Below are 15,795 nucleotides of genomic sequence, written 5' to 3' on the forward strand. Positions count from 1 at the left end.
ATCAATGAGGGGGAGGTGGAAGACCTTCTGACATATGTGAGTATGCTACTGTCTCACTTGCATTTTTCTTGATCCAGATTGCCAGGAAAGAGATCGAGCAAACCACTTTCCTTCTAACACTCTGCTGTTCTTTTCTTAAAATTTTGCAGACGTGGGAAAATTGGAATAGCGGACCATATTTAGATAAGCTGATGGATCCGACATTAAGGGGTGGCTCAAGAAATGAAATGTTGAGATGCATCCACGTTGGTTTACTATGCGTGCAGGAAAATGCACTTGATAGACCAAACATGGCTTCAGTTGTTATCATGCTAAGTACTTACTCCGTCACTCTTCCAGTACCTCAGAAGCCTGCGTTTTTTGCTCACAGTACGGTACTGTCTGGGACAACATCAACTTGGACCGAGTCAGATCAATCCCGAAGTGCATCTGTCCCATGTTCAATCAATGAGGCTTCAATCACTGAACTCTACCCTCGGTAGAGTTTGCGGATGGAGGGTCCACCGTTAAGCATGCTATAATTTGTTCTGTATCTCAGGACTATTCTCTTGCCTTCTCCTTTAATTTTTTTTTCTTTTTTTTGGGATTGCTTGAATGTTCAAACTCAACTTTATATTAATTCATGTATTTTAATAGCATATAGGATAAAATATTATTTCAGATATACCATTTAAAGCTTAAAAGGTAAATCACACGTATACAAGGAAGGGGCTGTATTTTAAGTGGCAGCAAAAGAAAACAATGGGCGGAGAGAAAGCTTAGGGCCGGCTATCACCCGAGAGAGAGAGAGTAGTTTTTTTTTACCATTATATTTTTTAAAAATATTTTTTATTTAAAAATATATTAAAATAATATTATTTATTTATTTTTAAAAAATTATTTTAATATCAACACATCAAAATAATTAAAATAAATAAATAAATAATTTAACTTTTTTTAAATATACTTTTCAAACACAAAAATAAACAAGCTATTAAGCTCTTTTATGCAGCTCATTTACAGTTGGTCAACTTGAAATTTTAACAGCTTGTAACTCTTCATTCTCTAGAAGTCTAAGTTAATTGTTTTGTCATAAAACAAGGCTGTTGGTGGATTTCTCTGAATTCTTTCGCTGAAGTCTTACTTCAAGAATAGTTTATTCATGATGATTTATATGTTGTAGCCTATATCACATCATTCATAGATAAATAAAGTTTTTTTTTCCACACGGTTTTTCATACAAAATCTTGGTGCGTGTAATTGATTGTTTAATTTTGTTGATAAGTTGATCTTATGTTAATTACATGAAGAATTCTTGTGAATTGTGAATTTGATATATTGGTGCCTTTTCCCAGCAACCTGGGATTCAAACTCTTGTAACATATGTATATAACTGGATGTTTTCAGCAATGATAGGCTTGAGTATTATCCTCCATCTTCTAAAATCTGTCTTCGTTTCAAAGCCAAAACAATGGCCTCGCCTTCGAATTCTGAAATTTCTAATCTTCTCCCAAACTCTTCAATTATCAAAAATGAGTTGACTGTGTTGAAAGAAAAGTAAGTAATGGATGCACCAAGTAAAAATGTGATGTTTTAAGTAAGCACTTTCATCTTATGGTTGAAACACAGTTCGATAAATAGTTGAAATGCTTACAGTTATCTCAAACAGAATGAATTCAATATAGGATAGCATTTCCTGGTACCCATGAACAGAATGGAGTTGCAGAGAGAAAGACCAGACAGATGGTTGACACAGGTTTGGCTCTTCTAGCAGATGGAAAGTTCCATTTCAGTATTGGAACGCTCGTCTTCTCAGCCGGAGCTTATTTGATTAATAGGTGCTTTAATTCAGCAGTATTTAGTCCTTCTAAAAAACTATCCCATCAAGCACCTTTCAGAATCTTCGGATGCACTGTGTACCTTCTTCTTCGGCCCTACATTTCCCATTAATTTGCTCCTAGAGGTGTTCACTGTGTTTTTCTTGTTTACTTCAACCTCCATCAAGGTTATTTCTGTTTTGATCCTGATACTCGCCGAATTTACACTTGCAGAAAAGTTTAGTTTGGTAAAAGGAGATTTCTCTATGCTGAGAAACAATATTCTAGAGATTCTATTCTTGGCAAGCCTCCAGTTGCAATAGATTCTGCAGTACCATGGCTTACTATTTCTCATGCAACCCCAGTGAATGTATCTCCATCTTCAGGTACTACACCTACTTCTCTTACACCTTTATCAAATTGCTCTTTAAACACATCATCTCGTTCCTCATAGCCGACTTCAAATGATTCTTCTTTGCAGCATTGAGATGTTATTTCAAATCCTGCAGGAATTGATAGTTGTGCTTGCCTTTCTCGCCACCACGGCCAACCTTCACAACAGCAGCCGCACCAAATTCATTTACACTTATGCTTCCTCTGAAAGCACCTCCTACCCGCCGCCATCCCCATGGTTCTAAGGCTCTCTACTTTGAAAAAGACACAGGCTCATCATACCATCATTACTTCTGCAGGTTCTTCTAGTGACACCTCTGCTACAGTACCATTATGGGAACCATCCTGTTTCTCAAAAGCTATTAAGATTCCCGAATGGAGACAAACTATGGCAGCTGAGATCAATGTCTTAATTCATCATCGCAAGTGGGAGTCGGTTCGAAGACCACCTGCAGCAAATGTTATAGGAAACAAATGCGTGTATAAGCTCAAACGCCAGGAAGACGGTTCAAGTGCAAAGCTCGCTTAGTTCTCTCATTAAAGCTGCCACAATTCAGCCACATTTAGTCCTCTCATTAAAGCTTCCACAATTCGCACAGCTCTTTCACTTGCAATATCTAAGGCTCGAAAATTGCTCCTGCTGGACATTTCCAATGCCTTCTGAAATGGCAATTTGGAAGAGACAGTGTACAGGACTCAACCACAGGGTTTTATTGATGGTTGGTGTCCTGATTATGTATGCAAGCTGAAGAAATCATTATGTGGACTGCAAGACTCATTGGACTCAAAGGTTGAGTTCCTTTCTATCACTCATTGGTTTTGTTTGCTCCCATACTGATTCTCCATTGCTGATCTACAAGACTCAAAAGGCTGTTTTGTATTTATAGGTACGTGTTGATGATATTGTTCTCATGGGTTCCAGTACAGCTATTACTGATCAGATAGTTCAGAGACTCTCTCATGAATTTCTTCACCGTGACATGGGACAACTCCATTTCATTCTATGAATCAGCATCTATGTCTCAATCTATTATTGAATTTCAGTTAGAGTTGATGGAGTAATTAGGGTTAATCACATGATAGATCGCTTCGCAACACGTGAGTTGAGTGTTAAAGGAGCTAGACATAGGCAAAGCACCTTCTGACCTCGCCATTGATAGGATTTTCACGCATAGATGCAAAGTTACAGCCATATTATGGGTTAGAAGCTCTATGCTGAGTGATTCACGGAACTTCGGGCATAGAAGTTCGAAACTTTTGGGGTATGGGGCTAGTGCTAGCTGGACAGACGAACTCTTTAGGAGGGCCTTTTTTACTGAGATGAGACAAGGAATACCCCATGGACTCGTCAAGTGATAATCCCTAACCCAAAGCCTGTATAATGACTGTGGGTTTCTCTAGGACTCCATACCAAGGAACAACATTAAACATGATGGATCTTTTTATCGCAAGGGCTGTTTCAAGGAGAGAGATATTGATAAGATTCTCACATCGGACCAAGAAAATGAAGCAGATAGACCTACCATGGCTTCAGTTTGTAGCCACTCTGTCGTTGTTCCATTACCATCAATACCTTCGTATTTTACGCACTCTACCGTGGAGGAACAAGCATAAGGCCAACAATTTTAAATCCGGTCTGGTTGAAGAATTGAGTTGTAGATTTTGACTGAATTACTGAATTTTGACCGGGTTATCAAATCATATTTTTTTTAATTAAAATTATGTTATTTTAATAAAAAAATAAAAATTAACATATTATAACTTGTTTTTTAGCAGGTTACTGGTCACCTTGGATTTTATCTTTTTCTATTATTTCTTAAATCTAGTTTGGTTTTAACTCTAAATTAACTAGATTTCAGATCAACTCATCAAATTAAATCAGATTTTAAAATCATAATATTCTCTTATGTACAGAACAACCTACATCAAGCATCGAGGTCATTGACTAACCTTAAAATATCTCCATTAGGTTAATCTGGACGTGGCCGTATTAAATTCTCATTTAAAAATATTAAATAAGATTTATTTTTTTAAGTAATAATTATTGAAATGGTTAGTTTTCAATATTGGTCTATAATGTAAATAGGCATGAAAACACATGCACGATAATTTATTTTCTTTTCTATTATCTTTTTAAGGACATATATATATATATATATATATATATATATATATAGTTTTTAACAAGAATCAAGTGTATATGACTCAATTTAATTACATGAATTAGTATTCATAAAACATTTAGAGTGTTTTTTTTAATGAACCTTTATTAATTTATGATAACATATATATTAAAACGACTTAGCTTTTCACGGTAGCAATAAACAATGTAAAAGTAGTTTTTATTTTTACTTTGGTCCTCAAAAGTTTTTAGGATTTTTTTTATTTTTTATTTTTTTAATTTCTTCATTCATTAGGTTTAATAGATATTAAACTTCATAATTTATTTTAATTTACTTTCTATAGAGTTATCTTGATTTCATGACTCAAGTCGCAAGTTTTGCGAGTTAACCATATTGACCTGGGTTATTTTTTTATTTTTTTAATTAATTGTTTTCTCAATTTTATCCTTCAACATTGAGTTAATTAAAAATTGATCATCATAATTATTTTTTATTTATTTTCTATGGGGTTAATATAGTCTTATAACCTGAGTTAAGAATTTTACGGGTTAAATGTGTTGACTCGAGTCATATTTTTGTTCTTTTCTTAACGAATTATTTTCTCAACTTCATCATTTGTAATTTGGTTGATTGAGAATTAAGTTTCAAAATTATTATTTTTATTTACTTTCTATGGGGTTATCATGTTCTTATGACCCGGATTACAAGTTTTGTGAGTTAGTTAGGTTGACTAAGGTTTGTCATAGTCCTTTTTCTAATTGAATTTTTCTCTCTCAATTTCTTCCTTTAATATTGTGTTTTTTCGGAATTGAATTTTATAATTTTTTATATTTGCTTTTTATGGAGTTATCTCGATCTCCTAACTCATATTTAGTAGGTTAGCATGGGTTAACTTTGGTTATTTTTTTTAATTGATTTTTTTCAATTTAATCCTTAAATATTAGGTTAATTGAAAACTGAGCTTTATACTTTTTTTATTTTTTATGAGATTATCTCAATCCTATGATTTGTGTCATAGATTTGACTAATTAATCTAAGTTGACCTAGGTCAATCCAATATATTTTTATTTTAATATTTATATATTAAAAAAAAGATGTCGTCTTAGGAATTACTCAAATAATATTTTTAACTGTCATCTGAATTATTTTTAAATATATCTAGTTAATAGAGTAATTTAATTTAAATTTTTTTATTAAAAAATATATTAACAACACCTAATATTTGTTTTCATTAAAATAATTAATATGACTGGTATCAATCTATGATGATTAATTATCAAAAGTAGAAAGAAAGAGAAATAAAAATCTTTCGTGGTCGGATTTGTTCATGGACTAAATTGGTCCCTTAAGACAACAGTCTTGAAGTATATTAGATAGGTCTGGATATGAGTCATGCAGCCTAGATCGTCTCAATCAGACCCCATCTGAACTTGGGCCAGGGGCGGGATCATGAATTTATAGCATGCATCAATAACAATAAATTATAAAGTCGTCCCTTTTTGTTTACAAAAAGAATTAAATAGCCTCTCTATTTTGGAATATAATTAATTAGTCCCTTTTATTCATTTCATGTTGTTTTTCAATTTTTTTTATGTTGAGAAATAGAAAATTAAAAAAATAAGTCAATAATACAAAATAAAGATATTGTTTGAAACAAAATAACACTTAAATTAAATATAATGAACATGGATCAAAAGACTAATTAATTAGTGTTTAAAACGAAAGATAATATTTAATCTATTTTGCAAAACTAGAATGAATGATTTCTTTATTTATAATTTAATATATTTCCTAGTGTTGCAATTATTGCCCTTTATGATTGTTGTTATCTATTTTTGAGTTCCCATACAAAAATGAGAAAATACAAAAACAAATATGAAAATAAATATTTGGAAGAAATCTAAAAAATAATAAGAGCGAGAAAAGGATGTTGGAATATCGAAAAATGATAAAAAATCGATTGAGGTTCAAAAATATAAGAATTAAAATTTTGACAGTATATTTTTTATTGATGAGAGCCTTGGGATAAGAAAAACTTAATTTGAGAAAGAAAAGTCCAAAATCAAATGTTTATGGACTCCATGAAATTTTATGCAAGGTTTAATTAAATTTATGAAGGGTTTGATAGTAAGAAAATTGATTTTTTAAGTCAATTTAGATTTTTATTGAAAAAAATTAAAGTTCTAGGTTTTAATTATAACTTTAAAGAGTTGATTTGGTCAAATTAGAAGCTTAATTGCATAATTATTGAAGTTTGATGGCTAATTAGAAACTTAATTGAAACAATCTGAAACCAATAACTAAATCATAAAAAGCTAAAATCAAGGAGTCTAATTAAAATGTTTCTGGGGGGCTTGATTACAAAATTCATAAACATTCAAAGATCAAATGGAAAATATTATTTAAAATTATAAAACTGCGTCGTTTCACTCAGTAATTGTTCACTTTCTTCAGAAGACGTTACATACAGTTGGGGGAGAAACGGTTGCAGCAGCGAAGGCGATGATCAAGGGGGCATGTTTCACAGCCGATATCTCTCCGCCCGATACTCCATCCCTACAAAGGAAACGCTTGCATCCTCTGACTATAAAATCCAGAGGATGTGCTGCACAAAGGAAGGGTAAGAACGAGACAGTGAGGAGAAAACAGAGAGAGGATAGTGTAAGAGAGAAAAGGAAAACTAAGAGAGGGAGAACATAAGGAACAGAGGAGTAGGAGAGGAGATAATACAATGGGAATACAGGAGATTGAAACACAAAGGACGGCTGCACGAGGAGATAGAAACAGAAGAACAAGAAGAAACTGAGCGGCCGAGCAAAGCTCACAAACAGCAGGGGAGGTCAGCATCCACCACCGGTTTCCTTTCTCTAGGTATGCTCATTTCCTTTCTTTGCAAAAATTTATGCATGTTTGTCTAGAGAAACTAAAGGAAAACAGAAGACAAAAGAAAAGCCTAAAGATCGCCATGCACTCTGCAACCAGGGGTCTTCATTTTTATTTTTTTTTGCTATCTGCAAAAAAATTACCTTCACACTTCATGCACCCATAAAATTTTACATGTGTATGTTTTAGTTGGGTCATTGATTTAGACCAGTAATCAGGTGGAGGGGTTCAGTCTAGCTACATGGGTCGAGTTGAATTTACTCTGGGTTGGGACTAGCCAATATATATATATATATATTAAAAAAAATTCTTTTAAAAAACTTATGATTTTCTGCAAATATTTTATTATATTTTTAAATTATTGGTTTGCATTTTTATACTATAAAGATGTAAATTCAGTATTAAAATATTTAGTTTTTGTAAAAATAAAAAAATGAAAAAAATGAAAAAAATCATTTAGTTTTCATAAAAATAAAAAAATGAAAAATATAAAATAAAATGTTTTGTTTTTATGCATACGATCAAGTCTTTCAAATATATATATATATATATATATATATATATATATATAAAATCATATTGTATTTTCAAATAATAATTTTTTTTGAAAAATATATATTAGCATGTATTTTGGTTTTAATAACCAATTTATTAAAGTCACGAGAACTGAATAAATATTTCAAAATTTTCAAAAAAAAATATTTTGTTTTCTTTTAATATCTAGAGTTACTACTTTATACCTAAGATATATTTCGGATATTAAATTATTTGTTGATGTTAGAACTATTAGGTTTTACTCAATAAGATAAGGATTTCTTTATCGAAAAAAACTTTTTTTAAACCATAGACAAACTAACAACTAAAAAACACAACAAAACCTTATATTTTATTAGACAATAAAACAATACAATTTATCTTAGGTGAGACATATTTAGAGTGCTACTACTTTCTCTTTACACAACCAATCTCCGTATCAATTTCTAAGACTAGTTAGGGTTTCCAATGACCAAAATACTAGGTGACGACTCTCATTCTATTTTTCCACTAATAAAAGATAAGAATTTTTTTGTCTCCCTGTATTTGCCAGATAGACATTAGATACTATTCTGAGAGGGGATGTGTTTTCGCCGCGATGCCACACGCGTGTGACAATGACCCTACAAAAGACTATTTTATTTATTTTGGACTAATTCTTATTTAGTTTTATACTAGATAGGTGTTTCGCGTTACACCATTAGCTGGCTTAAATTTTATCTAACATAAAAAAAAAAAGACATCTGGGTGATGTTAATCCGAGTCAATCCAAGATAATTTGACCACCATGTGATCCGGGAGATAAGATTAGAATAGCCCTTCAGAAAAAAATAAAAAATATCACAAAACTCAAGGCCAGATAACCTAATATCAAGTAATAAAATAAAAAAAATCAATTTTAAAAAAATAAAACTCTAAAAAAAAAAATTGAGTTAACTCAATTAATCCATAACCAGCAATATGAGATCATATAAAAAAATATTAAAAAAAGGACATGAAGAAAAAGACTAAAGTTAAATCAATTAAATAAATGTTGGAAAAAAATTGAGTTAACACAGGTTAATTTGATTAACTCACGATCTCAGATAATTCCATAACAAGAAAAAGAAAAAGTCAAGAGAAAATAATCTAATATCAAATAATAAAATTAAAAAAATTAATTTTAAAAAAAATATAAAAACATAAACCCAAGCTTATTTATTTATTTTTTATGTGGCGAAAGCTTGATTTTTATGTGGTGAAGGTGGCGGAGCGACTGATGCATGCCATCAACTTTTTTTTTTATATGCACAAAACCAAAAATGTCCCTATGACTAAATAATAATAACAAAAAAACTCTTGTGAAATTATAACAAAGCCGTTGAAGCCAAGGCTAAAAAATTTAAATGGTAAGGGTAATGGAGTAATTCAATTGTTTATAAAATTATATAAAAAAATAAAAATCCTCCTAGAACTAGATAACAAAAACAAAAAAAAATTATTAGAAAATAACAATCAAGCCCCTAAACCAACACTAACAAATTTGCATAAATAAGGTTACTTGTGTAATTCAACTTATCATAAAAAAAAAATTTACCATATGGCTCTTAGATTAAAGTTCTGATTATTTATTTTTTAAGAATAATACAATAATTGTACTGTTATTAAAAAAATAAAAAGACAATACTATCTCCAAACAAATCAAGAATGACAAAATAGTTGTGTGCAAAAATTATCCTACCAATGATAATTTTATTATAGCTATAGACAAATTTAATTGTTGATTAGCTACAGTGAAAAACCTATGCAATTTAATATTTTAGTTAATAAAAAACACACCATTAATATAATTAACATTTTTTTTTTTGTCAAGCATGAAATTCTATGTATTTTATAACATAATTTCTTTGATTTGATTTCAAGTCCATAAATATGTGAGATTTTTTTAAAATTTAAAATGTGAACTTGCCTGATAGATTCATCTGAGACCTTTCTATTTGAGGCTCAGACTAATTTAGAAAAAAAAAGAAGAAGAAAGAGAATAAGGTATTAACCTGGCTTGATCTTATTGATAAATTAAATAGATCCATGACATGGTAAACTTAGATTAGAACCCTATTGTGTTGATTTATTTATTTTCAAATGAAATTTAATTAAAATAGTAATATTATTTTTTTGAAATAAAAGTTACCTCTCCTGATTATTATAATTTGGAATTTGCCTCGAATCAACCTCATGTTTGATTTTATAACTATGGTGATAAAGCTTCCTAGCTTTGAGCCGAAATCTATTTGCTATTCCAGCCACTCATCTGAGCGGGTAAATCTTCATAAATTCTACCCCCTCTTATAATTAATGCTCATCTGGTCTACGTTTTGAAAAAGCTTCCATGGATACTGACATACTGTACCATCACATGGCCACAAAGTTGATCAACGAAAGCCAACCTATAAAGAGTGTATGTCTGTCAGTTTACTTCACCAATGTCAGTGGAGAATGCACGGACAAAATTGATTTTCTTGCCTTTTTTTTGGCCTTTTATTTTCATGGGTCCCTGTAATAATTAAAGAAGAGATGTGAATTGAGGGAAGTAAATGGATTAATATATACCTTCAGTCAACGGAAAGTTGAGGGCACTCTCCATTGCAGTGGTCGAAAAAAGTGGAGAGCTAAAGGCTGATTTGGAAGCTCGAGCGAGATTGTGCTGAAATTGAAATTTCAACTTCACGAATTGTCACTTTTTGCTTTTTATTTAAAAATAAATAGAAATATTTTTTTAACATTAATATATTAAAATAATTTAAAAATCGTAAAAATATATTAATTTAAAACAAAAAAATTCGTTTTCTTAGAAAACACGGAAATGAACACACCCTTGTTCAAATAAAAGCCTCGAAAAGCATCTTTCTATCTCCAACGTAGAAGCTACGCCTCTATGTTCAAACATTGAAAATTTTGCCTGAATTCTCTTTTCTACACCCTCCACAAAACAAATTAATTGCCTGAGAGAAGATATCAAAGCCTTAGTTAGTCCCAATCGATTATTTCAGACTAACAATGTTGTTTATATTTTCTTGCATCCTTCTGCACCTAGCTTTTCTAACCATAGCTCAAACGGATTTCTGTTCAAATGATGTAGGTAACTACACCACCAACAGCAGTTTCCAAAGAAACCTCAACAGTGTCCTGTCTTCCCTGGATTCAAATACTCAAATTGACTACGGATTTTACAATCTATCGGTTGGCCAACCTGGTCCTGACCAAGCAAATGTAATTGCACTTTGCAGAGGAGATATTGGAGTAGACGAATGCCAGAATTGTATTAGAAATTCTTCGGGTAAGATCTTACAGGTCTGTCCAAACCAGAAAGAGGCATTTGGAGTTGCTGATACTTGTATTCTACGATACTCCAACAAATCCATATTTGGTGTCATGGAAGAAAAACCAGTATCCATTCTTGTGAACGTGGTCAATGCTACAGATGTGAATCAGTTCAATCAGGCTCTTCAAACGTTAATGAGTAGACTTCGAAGCACAGCTGCTTCAGGGAACTCTCTCCGAAAGTTTGCGACAGGAAATGAAACTGCCGGGTTTGACACCATATATGGGCTTGTTCAATGCACACCTGATCTATCTGAGCCGCAGTGTGATGAGTGCATCGCTGGGGCTATTCGGGTGATTGCAACATGTTGTGATGATGGACAGCTTGTAGGAAGACAAGGAGCGAGAATCACAAGACCAAGCTGCAATCTCAGGTATGAAGTCTACAGTTTCTTCGGATTTACACCGGCCACACCACAGCTTCCAGCTTCGCCATCGCCACAAGCACCATCAGTTCCTCCTCCTCCACCACCAGCAGAAGGTATGCCCTGAAATGTTCTCAATTTCCATGAATTTCAATATTCTATTTGTTGTCTATTTACGCAGCTATGAATTAGCTCTCCCTCCAATTTGTTGTTCCGGTCTATCAATTGCGAAGAACTAGAAACTTAAGTTTTTACGATTGAGATTTCAGTAAAAACATGAATTTATGTTTAAAAATAATTATCTTTTCATTTCCCTTTTATGTTCCATGTTGGATAAGTTGCCACTTTTTCGGCATGAACAGAAAAATAAGAATAAATGATGTCACCCAAATCATCCATCCCCTTTTGTCTTTAAGGGTGTAGTTGTGGTCATCAATCTATTTTTTTCCACTTGCTAACTATCTAATTTAGCACTCAACTTGCCACATTGGTTTTGGCAGGCAAGAAGAGGAACAATGCACGAACTATCATTATCATAGTTGTTTCGACTGTTAGCGTTGTGATACTTATGATCAGTTGCATCTGCCTCTATTTAAGAATCCGGAAGCCGAAAGAAAAAGCTGAAAGTAAGTAAAAACTTGAATGATTAATTATAAGCTCTTATGTACTGTTTGATTAATATATTGAGATAAATGAAACAGATATAATGAGGACAAAAAAACAAAGTTTTCTTATCCTTTTTATTTTAAAAATATATAAATTCATTTCAATTTTTTTTCCGAGATATATTTATTTTATGTTTTCATTTTGTATCTTCCATCATATATATATATATATATGTTGCATCTTGTTTTGTTCTTAAAACATTAACCTAACACAATCTAATAACTTGGTTTAACAAGTATATCATGAGTTGGTAGCTGATAGGTTATTGATGAATTAACTTAATTGATTTCGCAATGATCCAAGCTGACAATTTAAGTTTCTTAAGCTTCAGCTGAAATGTTCATAGTACACACGGGTTTGTGACCAAGTAAAAATATTACATTACTGAGATAGACTGTAGTAGCTAATAATAATAAATCGACTCGCTGTGTCGACCGATTAGACAATTTTAGTTCACATGTAGCTTAAGGCCGCTCCTAAACACCCTAAAGTTACCAGCACTATGTTTTTCTTTCTTTATCTGAACTGTACAATCTTGATTTGATCTGTAATGTTATTGGTTTACTCCAATGCTAGGTAATTCCTGAATAAAAACTTGGCTGGAGTATTCGAGGTCTAATCTTACAATTCCCATATAAAATTTTTACGCTATAAAAATCAAGTCCAGTGAAATTTTTGTTTGGGAATCAGCCAGACTTTATAGAACCAAGTCGGGACCTTTGGACTTCGAACTTTTCCCGTTTTATCATGAGTGACTAGGCACATTTTGAAAGTGCGTATGGCCGTAAAACTTTATATTATATTGTTGTAACGATCGATTTGTCATGGCATGGTATTTGTATATATGAAATATAAATTATAGTATAAGACTATGGAGTGGTCATAGGAACCTCGTAGTTCGAAATCTAATACAGAATATTGGAAGCACCATTAAACTACCCATAACATATTCTATTTACAGGGTCCTTCCTATCTTAGTTAAAGAATCCTTCATTCAAAAAAAAAAAATTAATAAGAAAAAAGTATTTTTTTTCTTTACTGAAATATATATATACATTCAATTTTTGTTAAGGACGTGCAATGAAATTCTATTCCATGTTGCAAGATTACAATAACATATCATGAAAATGCCAATCTAACCTAAGTCATCTTTCCAATATAAGCCGCAATTTAATAAATCTTCATTTTGATTTAAATTGAGACAAATCGTCTTCTACTCGAGAATATTTGAACATACTTCTTTAAGAAATTATATTTGACATTTAACCAATAAAAGTTCTGACGGGCTAAAAATGCTTAAGATGTGCGTTATATTTCCCATGCAAGTGTGTTAACTTGTTTGTTTTGTGAAGCTGGGGATGAAACGATAACACCAGAATCCTTGCAATTCGACTTCAGTACTATTAGAGCTGCAACAGATAACTTTTCTGAGGAAAATAAGCTTGGACAAGGTGGATTTGGTTCTGTTTACAAGGTAATAATTAATTGAATGATATCGATCGTGCAAGAGAGATTCGCATTGTTTGAAATGTAATATTTGCAGGGTACACTTTCTAATGGACAAGAGGTAGCAGTCAAAAGACTTTCCAAGGATTCTGGACAAGGAGATTTAGAATTTAAAAATGAAGTCCTGTTGGTTGCCAAGCTACAACACCGGAATTTAGTTAGACTTCAAGGATTTTGCTTGCAAGGAATCGAAAGGCTTCTTATCTACGAGTTTGTGCCTAATGCCAGCCTTGATCACTTCGTATTCAGTAAGGTTACAAATTAAGCTGGTTTTTTTTTGCTTTCAGAATGGAATTATGTGCAAGAATACTTTAACCTCTACAAAGTTAAATGCATATATACATTTAATCTCATGGAATTATGTTATATCTCTAGATCAAGCGAGGCGAGCACAGCTGGACTGGGAAAGGCGTTACAAGATCATTGGAGGCATCGCTCGTGGACTTCTTTACCTTCATGAGGACTCTCGCCTTCGAATCATTCATCGCGACCTCAAAGCTAGCAACATTTTATTGGATGCAGACATGAATCCTAAAATTTCCGATTTTGGGATGGCAAAATTGTTCGTGATGGATGAAACTCAAGGCAATACAAGTAGAATCGTGGGGACATAGTAAGTATCTAGATAAGCAGAGCAAGTAGTTAGAGTGATTACAATTATGCTAACTTCTTAATGATAGCCTGCTTCAAATAGGGTAGCACAATGAAAACTGAAACTGCTAGAATCATCTTCAAACATTCGAATATAACCATGTTGGAGACTGTATTAATGTTACTCAATAGAAATTGACCTCATCACTAATGTTGATACGCAGTGGCTACATGGCTCCAGAGTATGCGATGCATGGTCAATTCTCAGTGAAATCAGACGTGTTTAGTTTCGGTGTGCTAATCTTGGAGATTGTGAGTGGTCAGAAAAACAACTGTTTTCGTAATGGTGAAACTGTAGAGGATTTATTGAGCTATGTAAGCAGACTCATCTATGGTTTTATAGATGCAACTTCCTTTTCTGCATACAGTCTTGTTTTCAGCTACGCCAGTTTGATAAATTAATGGTGACTGATCAATGTTGTAGGCATGGAGAAATTGGAGGGAAGGCACAGGTCTGAATGTTATAGACCCTGCTTTGAGCACAGGTCCAAGAACTGAAATGATGAGATGCATCCAAATTGGTTTACTCTGTGTTCAAGAAAATATAGCTGATAGACCAACCATGGCTTCGATTGTTCTAATGCTAAGCAGCTATTCTCTTACTCTGCCAGTACCTTCTCAACCAGCATTTTCTATGAACAGTAGCACATATCAATCAGACATATCATCGTCAATGGACTCCAATTCAAGGGTGACTAATTCCTCAGAGGCCAAAACTGAAGCTCTCCCATTGTCAGCAAATGAGGCATCAATTACTGAGTTATACCCTCGTTAATAATGGTCCACGGAAGATCACAACCATATGTTTAAGAAATAGTGTTTTACACACACATTCTTGTGATGCCCGCGTCATTCGTTAAGAACTCAAATGTAGTTTTCACTTTCGGTAGAATGAATTTCTATTTTTTTGTGGTTTTGACATCATGAAATACTTATAAGTTGGATTTACAATATTCTTGTAAAGTGGTAACCTGTCTAAAGTTTATTTGAACTCGATACCTTTATTGATTCTTGTGTTCAATAAAAAAAAAATGTTGTTAGATTCAATTCAGATCCTGTCATGGAATGGGTAGCAAAAACTTTTTTTTTCTCACGACAGTTAAATTATTTTTCATATATATATATATGAAAAATAATATATATATATATATATATCCTTGTATTTTCTTGTATTTTTTTATTAGGAAAAAATACATTTTTTTATTACACTATATTTTTCCTATTTAATATTTTTTATATATTTTTATTTACAAGATTATAATAATTTAAAAAATTGCATATCATAACTCTAATACATAAAAATAAAATTACATAAAAATAAAAATGGTAGGAAATGAAAAATTTATGGTGAATGCACTTCTAAGATGGATAAGGACAAATTAAGTGTCCTTATTGGAAATCTTTGAACCTTGAGGGATGCAATTGAAATGCAAATTTTTTTGGTGATTCAATGTAAAACATAAGTTATATGTTGTATACTAATTTAAAGTTGCCAACATGACTTCTTACCAGTCAGAA

At 32.2% G+C, this 15,795-nt stretch overlaps 1 protein-coding gene and 1 long non-coding RNA gene across 4 annotated transcripts; both read left to right on the forward strand.

Moving 5' to 3' along the window:
- LOC105110787 (uncharacterized) lies at window positions 1–537 on the forward strand. Its single transcript, XR_839530.1, has 2 exons — window positions 1–36; window positions 150–537. It is a non-coding gene; the product is annotated as an uncharacterized LOC105110787 (long non-coding RNA).
- Window positions 538–10,620: 10,083 nt separating this feature from the next.
- On the forward strand, window positions 10,621–15,298 carry LOC105110788 (putative receptor-like protein kinase At4g00960). Of its 3 annotated transcripts, none has more exons than XM_011005951.1 (7): window positions 10,621–11,570; window positions 11,955–12,080; window positions 13,473–13,594; window positions 13,664–13,874; window positions 14,008–14,239; window positions 14,442–14,592; window positions 14,702–15,298. In XM_011005951.1, exons 1-7 carry the CDS (start codon window positions 10,766–10,768, stop codon window positions 15,050–15,052), a joined length of 1,998 nt encoding a protein of 665 aa, XP_011004253.1. In that variant the 5' UTR covers window positions 10,621–10,765; the 3' UTR covers window positions 15,053–15,298. The 3 variants fall into 3 exon arrangements, with proteins under 3 accessions (XP_011004253.1, XP_011004252.1, XP_011004254.1); XM_011005950.1 differs by having other exon boundaries at window positions 10,622–11,570; window positions 14,002–14,239; XM_011005952.1 differs by lacking the exon at window positions 11,955–12,080 and having other exon boundaries at window positions 10,623–11,570; window positions 14,002–14,239.
- Window positions 15,299–15,795: the final 497 nt, after the last annotated feature.

The sequence above is a fragment of the Populus euphratica genome, unplaced genomic scaffold (genome assembly GCF_000495115.2).
Source record: "Populus euphratica unplaced genomic scaffold, PopEup_1.0 scaffold379.1, whole genome shotgun sequence".
Lineage (NCBI taxonomy): Eukaryota > Viridiplantae > Streptophyta > Magnoliopsida > Malpighiales > Salicaceae > Populus > Populus euphratica.